This window comes from Pseudopodoces humilis, chromosome 3, assembly GCF_049639895.1.
Source record: "Pseudopodoces humilis isolate 2021_Gansu_Grassland_sample_001 chromosome 3, ASM4963989v1, whole genome shotgun sequence".
NCBI lineage: Eukaryota > Metazoa > Chordata > Aves > Passeriformes > Paridae > Pseudopodoces > Pseudopodoces humilis.
In genome coordinates this window covers 15,793,910-15,807,448 of record NC_142202.1, presented here as the reverse complement: position 1 = coordinate 15,807,448, position 13,539 = coordinate 15,793,910, and the positions used below count along the sequence as shown (strand labels likewise).

Here is a 13,539-nt window from a genome sequence, read left to right as displayed (position 1 = left end):
TTTTTCTGAAAATTGTAATTTAATTAGGTTTTGTTATCTCATGAATTATTCAGAGAGGTTCCTGAGAAGACGACTTTGCTATAGTGCTTTAAAATCCCAGGGATTTTAAACAAAAAATAATAATAAAAAATATTCAAAACTAATTGAAACTGAAGAAGGAAAGCAAAATCACAAGAATCAGAATGAAGCAGACAGGATAAGGTACAGTGCTAGGAAACTTCCATGAGGCTTTGGAACTGTGCTATTTTTTGGTGGAATTTTAAACTGGAACTAGCAGTTTAGATATCTTGTTCATTAAACAAATGCTTGTCATATGCAGGGGCCTGTGGATGATTCTGCCAACACCTTTGGAAGAAAAAACCAGGAAGTCTTCAAGCAAAATGTGTGGTTGTGTAATGGAGAAGCCAGAAGCAACCACCACCAGGGAAATGGAAGACAAAAAATCCTTGGTTTTCCTCTGTGTTTCACTGGCAATGTGCACCTAGGAGCCAGGATGTGAGGATTAAGCCAAAACAGGTAAGACTAAATGCTTTAAGAGCCCAGTGTAAATATTATGGTCTTAGCCCAGCACTTCAAAAGAAGTGCTGGATCAGAGTTCTCTAGAATTACTTTTAAGTGGACGAACACATATTTGTTTAATTTATGTCCTCCCAGGTAGAGGGTACTGTAGCTTTAAAACTGCGAGGAAAAATAGTGAAATAGTCTTGCTGTCCGTCTACCAGCAGATGTGCACATATCAAGGAGTTTTTTAAATAAGCAGGTGCTGTCATTAGAGACCTCTGTGTGGTGAATGCCAGGTGGATGGCTGTGCACAGAACAGGGCAAACTGCTTTTTCCTGTCAATATTTGGTGAGGGATAGCTGGGAGAAACCCCCTCCCCCCTGAAGTTTGCATTGCATTGCATAATCCTGTGAATTCCTTACAAGCAGCCGTGTCAGTGGCACACGGTGAGTGCCCCAGGCCTGGCAGGATAATCTAAAGGGAATGCAGCTGAATTGTGATCCTCTGCTATATAAAAGGGGGCGGGTCACTCTGCTTGTTCCAGCTCCTTTTCTGTCATTAGGGCTGCAGAAGCACCAACCAAACGCAGCTGGCACGCCTCTTCATTGCCTCTTATATAATATGGCGTTTCACAGGGCACTGATATAGAAATAAAGTCAAACACTCTTGAGGCAGACTTGTATTACTTGTGGTGTGGCTGGTGCTCACTTTGCTGTGGGGAGTAGGGCTGCTCTCACAAGGGTGCTCTGTGGTCCTGTTAGAGTGAACTTTGGAAGGTGTGCAGGATGGCTCCAAACAAGGCAGGGGATGAACTTGTTTTCTTTGTGAATGGTAAAAAGGTAAGGATGATTACAGCTTTCTGTCCAGCTTGCTCCTGGATTGTGGCTTGATTACTTACTTTTCTAGTAATCATTTTCCTCCTCTGAAGTTTTCTGATAAGAACACATATTCCATGGCTTTTAAATATTAAATTGTGAAGACTACATATTGCTTTCCTAATGGTTTTTTCTCTTCTTGACTTTACCTTGTCAATTATTCAAAGAGTAACACAATTACATAATATTCTTCTTACATTTTAGAATTGTTGGCAATAATTTTTACTACAATTCTTTTAAATAAGTGTGCACTGCTTAATACAGGCATTTCTACTAGAAATAATTTCAGTACTTTCAACAAATCTGGAAAATTTAACTCAAATGAAAGCATCAGTATATAATTCATATGCTCAATAAGTAATTCTATCATCTGGATTTTGAAAGGGATTTAGAAAAAAGTTAACTCCATTTCCATTTAAGAAGCTAGAAAACTCTTCAGAATGAAAGCCCACTAACTGATACTGATTCCCGACAATAACCTTAGGAGTGACTGTGTCTCACAGGGGGCTGCGGTGCTCATTGCAAAGGATGGACACATTTGAACAGTTTGTCCCAGAGCCCCCTTTCCTCAGTTTGGACTTTGCCTGACCTCTTCAAAAGCTTGTAACAAGTCAAAGCTGACTCTTTGACCAACTACCAAGTTAATTCTGTTTCTAATTCTGTTACAGCTCATTGGTGCCTTCCCAACCTTCCCCTTGCCTAGATACTTGGGCAGAGGGACTTGTGCCAAAGCAGCTTCCTGCCGAGAAACCTCGGGAGGGGACAGGGTTGCATATCCACTTGTGTCAAGCCAAGAGTTTGCAAACCTGCCCTGTGCACTGCTTAGGGGTATATTGTGTGGTATACTAAGTTTGGGCTAGACAATTAATTTTTTAATCCCTTAAGGGATCACACAATTCTCTCAGTTGGTTAAAAAGCTCTGTACCCTGCCTTACAGACTGGTACAGGATTACTAACCATTTTGCTTTTGTTGGTCTTTCATGGTAATTTGATCAAGTGTAAATGTGGATGAGAGTGTAGCTACAATTAGGGGTTTCAGTTATGAATTTGTATCCCAAACTGGATTTGGATTAGAATTTTCCAAGGTACCAGTGGATTTGATATGAATGTTTTATTTTATTGATATATTAACAGTTTACTGAAGAATGAAGTTTATGTAGTATGCAGTAAAAGTTAGTCATAGAGCTGTTGAATATAATACTGATGTGGAGCCCGGGCTTGGTTCTGAGGTTTTATAGAGAAGGATGACAACTAAAGCTTTGCTCATGCAGATTAGTAGTGGTTCACATGTGTTAATTGACATATCAGCCCTTCATTGTTTCTAGAAAGAGATGAAAATTGGAAGCTCCAAGTTAATTGTAACTAGCTAATTGAGTCTGCTAATTGAAATTGTGGCACAAGATAATCTGTGAATTTTATCTGCTGAATTTTCTGCTATGGTTGGCACAGGTGGCACAGCATTAACTTGTTGTCTTCTTGCTCTGTGAAGTTTTAGTGAGATGCCTCCTTTGTATACCTCAATTTGTGGAGGGTGAACTTGGGGCTCTTTAGATCTTACATTAGGAGGTTGCCACAAATGTGCTGGGCAATCCAGACACTGATACAGGCCAAGTGTCCTGTCTTGTTTGATTTTTTTTTCTGGTATGCCCTAATGAAAGAGAATTGTAGCTCTGGTGCCAGATCAGCTGAGGTTCAAAACCAGCAGGCCTGTCATGGAAGGTATGAAGAGTTTATAAACACATTCCTACATGCAGTTGCAAGTGGTGCTTCAGCACTGGCTGGTGCTCAATTATTACAAGAGCACTGCTCTGTTAGAAAAGTCCTTCCTGGAGAACATTTTTGGCTAACACATGAAAATGTCTATTAGTCAAAGCCCAGGGTTGGCCCTGTGGTAGTCTCTTTTATCACTGGGGTAAGACAGAGAAGGGGAGAAATGGCAGCCTAGGCCCTGAAGGCCATCAGCAGAAAACAATCTGCTCATTTTGGATCATCTGTCTTTTCTGTGTTTGCACATAATAAACCTCCTGTGAGTGACACTGGCCTTGCTGCATTTCAGCAATTTTTATGGAACTGCTGTTCCTGTTTACAAAAGCCATCTCTCAGATCTTGTGTGCATGTGTAAAGGGGTTTATCATAGCATGATCCTGGCAACTTGGGTAAAAAAAAAAATAGAGGATGATTAATATTACCAATGATACCAACTAATTTTAATGTCAAAAGTATCTCAGTGTCCTTTCCCACTGCCTCATGGAACAAGCAGTTCTAGTAAAGGAGCAGGTTTCACTTGCTCTACCCAGAGCCTCCAGCCTTTGTGTGTATTGCTAAGGTGGCTCAAGTTACAACCCCACCAAACGCAGATTTAAGAGACAGAATTGGACTCATGGGGCACTCTGATGTGTGGCAGTGCATGTGGAGTTTGTTGGGACGTTGCTGCACGAGAAAGGTTATGTGATGGAAGGAGTGGTTGGAAGTGCCTGGAAGTGCAGTTTGCTGGAACAGCAGGTAGCAAGAGGGGAAGTGCAGAGATGGGAATTAATATCTTCTCTCTGGTGAGCAGTGGCAGGACCTGAGGAAACAGCATCCATCAGGGGAGATTAGGAAAAGGTCTTTCACTGGAACAGGCTCCCCAGGGCAGTGGTCACAGCACCAAGTCTTGACAGACTTCAGAAGTCTTTGGACCATGGTCTAAGGCACCTGGTATGATTCTTGGGGTGTCCTGTGCAGGCCCAGAAGTTGAGCTTCGGTGGTTTTAGTGGGTCCTTTCCAAGTCAGTATATTCCATGATTCTAAATTAGGATATGGCTCTATCCATCTGGGGCTCTGACTAAGTATTTCAGTTGATACACTGCAAAGAATGTGGAAATATGGCCAGTGGGAAAGGTTACTGCTGTGTCAATTCATGACAGCTTGACATTGCAAATAGGCTGCTGACGTTCTGTCACTGTACAAAACCATGTGATAAGAGGTGGTTTATAAGATAGGGACATGGATTGCAACAAATTCTTCTCTTGCATTTGCCCAGTCTGCACCATTGTCAAGGAAAAGTCTTGGAACAGCTGAGCATACTTTACATTCAGGACTTTTTTTTATTTTAAGCACCTGTGTACTTCACTGGGCATAAAGCTTGGCACACTACTAACTCCATTATCTTAACAGTCTGCCTAGACTAGAATGCAAATCAGCATGCTCAATTTAAAGCTAATGGGGCAGGTTTTTTTCCCTTGGCTGACAAGTCTGTTTCATGCATATGTAGCATGTAATTTTAGTTTAAACAGGTAGAGTCAATATTTCTATTTCTATTCTGAATGCTAAGGGAGGATCTGTGCTGGAAGCCACATTAGACCTCTTACCACTTCCAAAGTCTGGGTATTTGGTTGCTGATGGGACCAGCTGAAATACACGATTTTTCTGAGCTTTGTGAACCTCTGGGTTCTACATAAACAGTGACTTACAAGGTTTCAGTGTGCTAGTTTAAAGCAGAACAAAATGTTCTCATGACCAAGAGAAAATTTACATTGTGTGGTTATATTCAGTTTGTTCATCTATGTTCTATTTCTCTTTCCTAATAAATGAATTTCAAATCTCTCGCTGACCTCAGGAATAACACATTCACAGATTTTAAGGTCCTAGGAGACCTTTACATGTCACAGGTCTGGCTTGCTTTGTGTCAGTCTGGTTAAAACCTTTCACTTTTTCTTCTTGCAATTTATTGAGTGACCAGGGATTAGTGATTGAATGGGAACTTGTCCTTCATGAAAGCATCTGCTTCTCATTTATAGACCCCAACTGATGGAAAGCTTAGCATGTTGTTTGGTAAACTAGGAGTGTTTGTTTTCTCTTTCTTTCTGTTCCTCTATTTACCTTGTTCATCTACTGTTCTCTTAAACTGAAAAATCTCTAACCTTCTGAGTATAACAATTTAAATATGATGCTTTATGTTGCAAAGGAAAAGTTATCTGAATTAATGAGAGTCAGGTAGAGAAGCCAGAAAACAAAATAGTTATTGAAATTCAAGTTTTGTACATAAAATCATGGGGAAGTGAGCTCAACATCTCTCTGGACTAGTCCATGTGCTTTAAAGGTGTAAAGAACTGCTTCATAACCTTCTCTTCCTGGTATTTAAAAGCACAAAGAACTGCAGGGCCAAGCTAGGCTCCCTGCTGAGGTGGATCTGAGTATTTAAAATTCCTAGAATCAGTACGCAAACTGAAACGTAGTACAAACACAGCAGTACAGAGTAAATTTGTTGAGAGTCATTTGACTGACTGTGCCATCCTCACATTTTCTACAATGTTTCTTTCTGCATTTGATTAATAATTAAGCTGCCAAATGCGGTAAAATGCAGTATTAAATTGTCAAAATGTGGCTGACAATCTGATATACCTGCAATATGGCATTTGATTTAAAAAACTGAAATAAAACAAATTGCAAACACTAAAAACCAATAACTTACCACAAGGGAAATACTTCTTTAACTGCAGTATCTAAGTTGTCTGATCCTACGACCACAGAAGGCAGTGGATGGAATTCAGTTCCTTGCTGTGCAAGGACACTGGGGGAGGTGAGCAGGAGCTGTGATATTGAGCTGTGAATCATATTGTAGTGGGCATCCGACAAGATGTTATCCCCACCCACAGGGTTTTAAAATATTTTAAGAACAAATCACAGCAGGTGATTGCAAGAAACCACTGGAGGAATGGTATGTTGGAGGACAAACTAGCATCAACAACAATGAACAAAAGGCAAGAACAGCAAAAAATTCTTATCCTGTGCCTAGCAAGAGAGACTCACCAGCAAGCATCCTCCCACCAGGAATCTGAAGTGAAGAGAAATGACTCCTTGATCTCTGATGTGTGAGATTTGTTTTAATCCAGAATGTTCTCCAAACTCTTACTTGTTATCTCCCTCAGATCCCTAGTCTCTGCCAAAATTGCAGAGATACAGCTCCAGTGGAGTAGTTTAAAGTGATTGAAGTAGCAATCCAGGGCTGTTGGCTAGAACAGGGTAAGGGTGTGGATTATCTGAGACATGGTGGGAGACACTTTCTGATGAAGTTGAGCAAAGCTTTGACTTTGGGACTTCACACATTCTTACATCACTAAAAGTACATGGTGATAAGTGGCAAAATGAAGGACTAGGCTTGTTTTTTATTTCCTGCTTCCTGAAAAGAAGCCAGTGGGCTGTACTTTTAATTGCTTGGTTTGAGTACATAACTGAGTGCTTGGACTCTTTCAAGAAAACCTCTTGAGATTTTTTTTTTTATATAAAAGCACAGAACAGTCTTTAACCATTCGGAAGTTTCTTTTCTGTATCTGGCTATCTTGGAAGCTGCTTTGGAAGGGTTTGCAATGGCCATTGGCACAGACATGAGGAAGAAACTGTGTGACAGTGGGAGTTGTTGGGGCAGGCTCTTTGCCTGTGGAATTGCTCTGAAAGGCCATTTGTCCACTCACAGTCACAGGGGTGTTTGGAATTTCCTACTCATGTCTGTCTGTTTGCCAAGCTGCTGCAGAGGCATTTATGGGCTTACTCTGAACTGGATGGTCATGGAAGAGCTGCTGCAAGCTTTTATTTGACTCTATGCATCCAGGAGGTGAGGGAACAGGGGCACTCTGCTCTGAATAGCAGCAATGTGTGCTGCATGATCTACAATATGACATTCCCAAACTAGAATGGACTGGTTTTTTCCTGTAGATCATCCCCAGTACAGGAATGAGATGTGCAAAAAGTGACCAGTTGTGTTTTGTAGCAGCAATTTTATTGGTTAATTCTAAAATGGTGAACTCAAACACAAAGTATGAACCTTGTCTCTTTAGGATGACCCTGTCACATGCCAAAGGCATAAAACTGAAACAGGACAGAGGCTGTGAAGGTTTCTTATCAGTGGAAAAAAAATAAGTAAAAAAAATACTTGCACAAATGACCCCTGTTTCAATTTGCCCTTCAAACTGGGAGTGATTAATTTAAATAAACTGTAACTATTGTACTTAGGACTTGCATAAAATAAGAGCCAAGAACATGATTATATGCTGGCACACAGTGAATTTGGAAACATTTCTTGACACTTTATTAATAACAGGAAAAGGGGAAGACAAGCCCTGTGGCCATTTGCAGGCAAGGGCAGAACTTTGGTTTCTGACCACTGGGCAGAGGTTAAGTAAAATGTTTAATGGTTATTTTGTGTTTAATGGATAACTTGTAAGAGTATGGTTTATTAATAGGATGGAGGTGTCTCAAAATATGCAGAAAAAAATTCTCCCTTCTTGGAATTTTTTATTTCCACATTTAGGATGGCTACTATTGTAATACTGTTTGATTTAATGTTACAAGGGAAGGAGGAGAAACTTCAGAGGATTGGTACTTGCTGTTCATCTTGCTGTACCCGTGTTGTCACATTACAGTTTCCACTGTTGGAGTTTTTCTCTTCAAAACCTATTACTGATGCTCCTTCTGTCATTCTGTTTATCTGCTAATTTTCTCTGTCTCTTCTAATAGTAAAAGAAAGGACAGAGTTCAGTTATTCAGGGTCAGTAAAGATGAGACACCATTTAGGACATGTCAGGAACCCAAGATTTGAGACAAAATACAGTTCTGTCTCTTCTCACTACTAAGTTTATTTGCCATTTTTGGTGAAGAGTTTTTTTAGATTTGCCTCACTGTGCCATGACTGAAAAACTCTGATACAATAAATTCAAGGAAACATTGTGTCTTGATACATGACCAACCTTGCTGAAATAAGTGATTTTGCTCCCTGCTTTGGAAAAGAGGTTGCAGAAAGAGCAAACTTTCCTCTTGCAAATAACTTATCTGTGTTGTAAAACATTTTGTGTTTATCAATATCTTTCCCTTCTTGCAGGTGGTGGAAAAAGATGTGGACCCAGAAACAACCCTGCTAACTTATCTACGAAGAAAATGTATCCAGTGTCAGAAAAAACTGCAGGCTTCAAATGCCTACAGCATTTCATAATTGTTTACTGTTCTGTCACTTCTGTATTGGGCAGAGCTTTTGCAGAGTGTAAGAGGGAGTGCTTTGCATTGTGTGGCATTTCTTGCTAGCAAAGATTACAGCTGCTATTCCACTCTTAAATATTAACAATTTTAAAATTATATACTTTAAATGATTTATTAATAATTTAAAGGAAAAACTTGTAATTTCACAGAATTATAGTATGATGGAAAGGAAGCAATAATGAGATGGCAATGAAATTGAAGGAAATTTAAATTGGTTCCATACAAATCATAAAGAATTTTCTGGCCAAAACATCATATTGGCTAGCTAATATCCCATAACTTGATAATTTTGTGCTGTTTATCAGATGGTCCAGGGAGGCAGGCTCAGGGGCAGGGGTTCTCCCGTGTACCATGGGCATGTTTACAAGAGCAGATGCAAGCGGTCACGTTTCACCCTGTTTGAAACTGGTTAACATGTGAGTCAGAACAGCTTCAGGAGCACTGTAGCTATTACTGTGATGACCAGGCTGGCTGTACCAGGTCTGGTTCCATAAGTAGTGTCATTCCATGTTTTCTGAGTTTTTGTCTGGCCAGCTGGATGTGTACATCTGCCAAACTGTTCACAGCTTTGTTGATGTATCTGTGCCATGCTGCTGTGTTCCATTTGTCTGGGAGCTGAAGGAAGTACAGGGACATGAATCACTCATTCCTCTTTGAGGTTTCCAGCAGAACTATCAGCAGCTCTATTTATCTGAATGTACCATAGATGGATAAAGGTCAAGAGGAAATGTAAGTGGCATGACTCTTGTGCCTAGGTGTGCCTGTCTTACCTCTAGAACTTTTATGTCTGAGCTTGTTGATAACTAATGCAAATAGCTTTGTAAAGAGAGAATCTGAGCTCTTCAAAGCCTGTGGATCTTCTCCATGAGTATTCCGGTTAACTTACTTTGTAGATGTCTGGTTAGGGTCAGACAAATACTTTGAGAAACATTTTTTCTTGAGGCAGGTTAGCACTATTGTCGAGAGAAACATCAGATGGCATAGGAAAGCTGTATTTCTGCTCAAGCAGGCACGTGATTGTATGAAAAGCAGTGGTGGCTTTAAGGACATGATTTAATTGTGGACTTGGCAGTGTTAGGTTTGCATTAAAGACATGGTTTAGTGGTGGACTTGACAGCATTATGTTTAGGGTTGGACTTGGTGATTTTAAAGATATTTTCCAACCTAAATGATTCTATGATTCTGTAGAAATGATCAGTGCCATACTGTTTGTAGTGAGGTTGAGTTCCCTCTATCACAGTTTCGTTGCTTTCCCAAAGGCTCTGTGATATAGGGAAAGGCACTGATGATCTCAACTCAATGTGTCTATTGCCAGTGAAATCAGCTGATCTTTACCCCACCAAAAGTCTCTCAACATTGGCCAATCCTCTTTGCAATAAATAATAGTACCTAATTACCTTCTAATGAGTGAAAGAACTTAAGCAGAAGTGACTCAAGGAGTTCTCTCATGAACTCCCTTTGTAGAATATTTGATGTAATTCTTGAATTTAAATCATGGCCATGAGCTCAGCAGTCTGTGGAGAGATCTGCTTAGGCTGGGCCATACACTCTGTGAGCTCCCAGGTGTCTGTGCAGGGATTCTGTGCATCTCCGTGAGTTCTGGCTCTCAGTGTCTCCCTCTCATGATTTTATGGGACCCAGGCTCCTGGGGAGTGTGCCTGGCTGGTTTTGTCACTATCAATTGACAAGCCATCAAAAATGGGATGGCCAGACCTTGTTTTTTGAGATGCAGGTAGTTTGTGAGCAGTTCAAATGCAGCTCCCAGCTAGTGCTAAACTGTGTAATTTGTAGCCCTGAGTGACTGCCTTGCCTGAGAGCCTTCTGGTTGGTAGATGTAGGGGTGTAGGAAGAAATCAAGACCTCCAGTGAGAGATGCTGAAAGAAGATGTCACTGTGTGGCTCAGGGATGTGGCTGCATGCCTGAACTGCTCAGCAATTACCGGTGCTTTATCTCCCTTATGTAATTTCTGAGTAATGGAAAGTGGGAACTGTTGCAGTTGAAGATATGTTTTTGATTATTTCTAAGAGTCTGTTGGAGTGTGGGCTGTGTCCTTATGAGGGGTTTGGGTGTTGATCTCAATACACACATGCCAGTTTTTGAACTTTGCTTATGTTAAATTCCTAAGCAGAAGAAATAAGTGTTTTGTTTTCAGCAAGAACTTGTTGCTCAGCCTAGATTGATGACTTGAGAAGGTTTCTGCCAACACTTCTCGTGTTTTCCTTAATTTCTGTTCTTTCAGTGGGCCTGTGTGGAACCAAACTAGGCTGTGGAGAAGGTGGATGTGGTGCTTGCACTGTTATGATATCCAAGTATGATCCCTTTTGGAAGAAAATACTGTATCCTTTGAAATATGAACTCTGCGATAGAGAAATAAAATGGGGACAGATCCAGGTTCCTGACATACCAGACATGATATAATTTTTTTAAAAAAAAGTTATATAATGGATGTTTCTGCCAAACAGAATTTTTCACTTTCAGAACATAAACTCAGAAGGCTAGGATAAGAGAGTATTTTTCTTAAAGTATTGCACAGTGCTGATAGGGAACTATTTTTTTTGAGCCCTGCAATATCTGCACTGATTCTAATGTAACTTTTTCCTATGAGAATCCATATAATGATTATTGTGATAAAATCTTTATTGTTATTGTGTTATGACAGTAATCTCATTTCTGTATGCCAGCAGATATTAACTTTTTTCTCTACTTGTATTGTAACCTTCCGAATTATTTCCTGAGACAAAATTTCCTCCTGTTCTTACTTTAATTAATTTAAAGGGGAAACAATGGAATCAAACAAAAAGGGGAATGCAGACAGAGGATGAAACAGAGAGACAAGCCTCAGTTTAGTCTTACTGTAGGGAACAGAAAGTACTGAAATCTTTAATGTATTTGGAATAATGCTTGGGGACACTGTAACTTGGATTCTCTGCATGGTTCTGCTTAGTAGCATGGCCACGAGTAAGATGTCTTTAGGGTCATTATTCTGTCTTGATAGAGATGAGATAAAATGGCTAGTTCTTATATGAGTTTTGGCAACTTTATTCTCTTTTACCTTCAGTCTAGATTTTCCCCCATGTTTAACATCTAGAAATAGCTTTCTAGCTAAAAGACTGAGAACTCCAGGCTCTTATGTAACTTTGCAAGTGTGCATCTAAACAACATCTTGGTATTTGTAGTTTGCCCCTATAAATTACTTATATGAGTTCTGTATCTTAATGTGCAACAAAGATGTTTAGTGTTGCTATATCTTAGTGAAATCCTATGGTGTATGCCCAGATCAAACTGCAAGGGAAATTAATTAGAACTTTGGATGACTGGGTGCTGTAGGATTTGGCTTGTAATTAATTCTTGTATCATATCTATTTAAGTGCTCCTATTGTGTCCACTGCTGTAGCTTCTGAGTACTCTTCACTTCTCCTGTTCCCTTTTTCCTTTGCTGAGCAGCACTGTCAAATGAAATTGCCTTAATGTACTGTTTAGCCACCATACTGCCAATGCTTGTCTCTTCCCCATTTGTGCCCTGCATCATGTGGCTGTAACTACTGTTGAAGGCATAGGAAACACAAAATCCAGGCTGCACCCAGCCCAGGTAAGCTATTAATATTGGTAAATTTAAAACCCTCTATGCATGTTTTCTTATGCTGATTACACCTGTTCCAGGGCACTGGGACCTCCACCATAATGCTAAAGCCACGAGGCTGACTCTCTACATGAACAATCCATACTTGCAGGAATGGCTAAGTGACAGAATCAAACTCCTGAGACAATGCTACAGCTCTGTTCGGCCCCTAGCAGGTTAACTGCTGCTGTCCTGGCTGAATTGCTTTTGTCCTTGGGCTGCATGGCTGTTTTTGGTCCACACCCTGGTCTGGGAAGGCTGATGTTGTGGGGAAAGCCAATATAATGACCTGGAGCTAGGAAATTGAGATCGGTTTGGGCTCTCCTATGGCCTTCCACGAATTACTTTGGTTTCTGATCTTGCATAGTTAGGAACCTTCCCTGTAGTAGTGAAGCAAGGTTTGGTTCAGCAATGTTTCTGGAGTCTCAAAATATTCTTGGTGAAAAAGAAATTCCTGTTTTCTTGGTGAAACAGGAATGTGTATCCTTGCTCTTCTAGCAAGGTATTACAATGCAGCCTTGCCTCTCTTTGTCAGAGACCTGCTCCCTTAATGTAAACTGTGATTCATTTGCACAGTGGACAGGACTTGTGCCAGTATCTGAGGGAGTAAACAACAAAGTGAAAAATAAGTTTGATGTGCATGAATGGATGGCAGCCAGTCTGCCCTTTGTTTGTCTTCTTTTCTCTCCTCCCACCTGAAGATTCTGACAGCTAAGTTTTGAAATTCAAACTCAGGTCTGGGCAGGTAGTCCAAACCTTCCTAGCATGGTAAATCTGAAGAACTCCTGATCTCCTTAGAATCTTCTAGTCACCTTCAGTCACTTCGAAGCCTAGGTGCAAATATTTCAGGCTGCCCTTTTCTTTGAAGGCTGTCTCACAGATTAATTGACAAGAAAACAACTGATGATAAGCTTAGCCCCTCTGTGATACTGGGTTTTGCTTTTAACAGAAGAGTAATAGAAACAGGCACAAACAATGAACTCACCTTGCTATTATGGGCTAATCGTGGTTTTTACTTTCTCTCAGGAGAGAATAGCAAAAAGTCATGGGTCCCAATGTGGCTTTTGCACTCCAGGCATTGTCATGTCCATGTACACGTTGCTCCGAAACAACCCCGAGCCCCATATGGAGGACATCGAAGATGCTTTCCAAGGTAATATTCACAGCCCTGCAGGGGTGCAACCTGTTCTGCTTTTATTACATCTGTTTCACCCGGTGGGATGGAGGTGCACCTTTATTTAATGTATTTTGTTAAAAATAGCTGATGGTTGTAAGGTTAGGAAGTAGCTTTTCCACTCAGAGACTGGCCAGGTGCTATGAAGTGAACATCATAGTTCATAAGCAGGGGCAAGTGGCCTCAGGCTGGGATTAGGTACCCACTTATCTTAACAACAGACCAAAAGGTGGCCTGTCCTTGAGGGGCTCAAAAGTGTCCTTGTTTATTCATTGCTGTCACAAGAGCCTGCAGAGGTGACAGAAAACATGTCCTCAAGTCAAGGACCAAGACAGCAACATGCAATGATGGAGTGGGG

At 40.6% G+C, this 13,539-nt stretch overlaps 1 protein-coding gene across 1 annotated transcript in view; it reads left to right on the top strand.

Moving 5' to 3' along the window:
* The first annotated feature begins 1,083 nt into the window (after positions 1 to 1,083).
* Positions 1,084 to 13,539, top strand: part of XDH (xanthine dehydrogenase) — a 49,876-nt gene continuing 37,420 nt past the window's right edge. Inside the window, exons 1-5 of the mRNA XM_005523279.3 lie at positions 1,084 to 1,340; positions 8,233 to 8,290; positions 10,628 to 10,724; positions 11,869 to 11,977; positions 13,034 to 13,160. Of these exons, the coding sequence (XP_005523336.3) occupies positions 1,287 to 1,340; positions 8,233 to 8,290; positions 10,628 to 10,724; positions 11,869 to 11,977; positions 13,034 to 13,160 (445 nt within the window). The 5' untranslated portion in view covers positions 1,084 to 1,286. The remainder of the gene's footprint in view (positions 1,341 to 8,232; positions 8,291 to 10,627; positions 10,725 to 11,868; positions 11,978 to 13,033; positions 13,161 to 13,539) is intronic.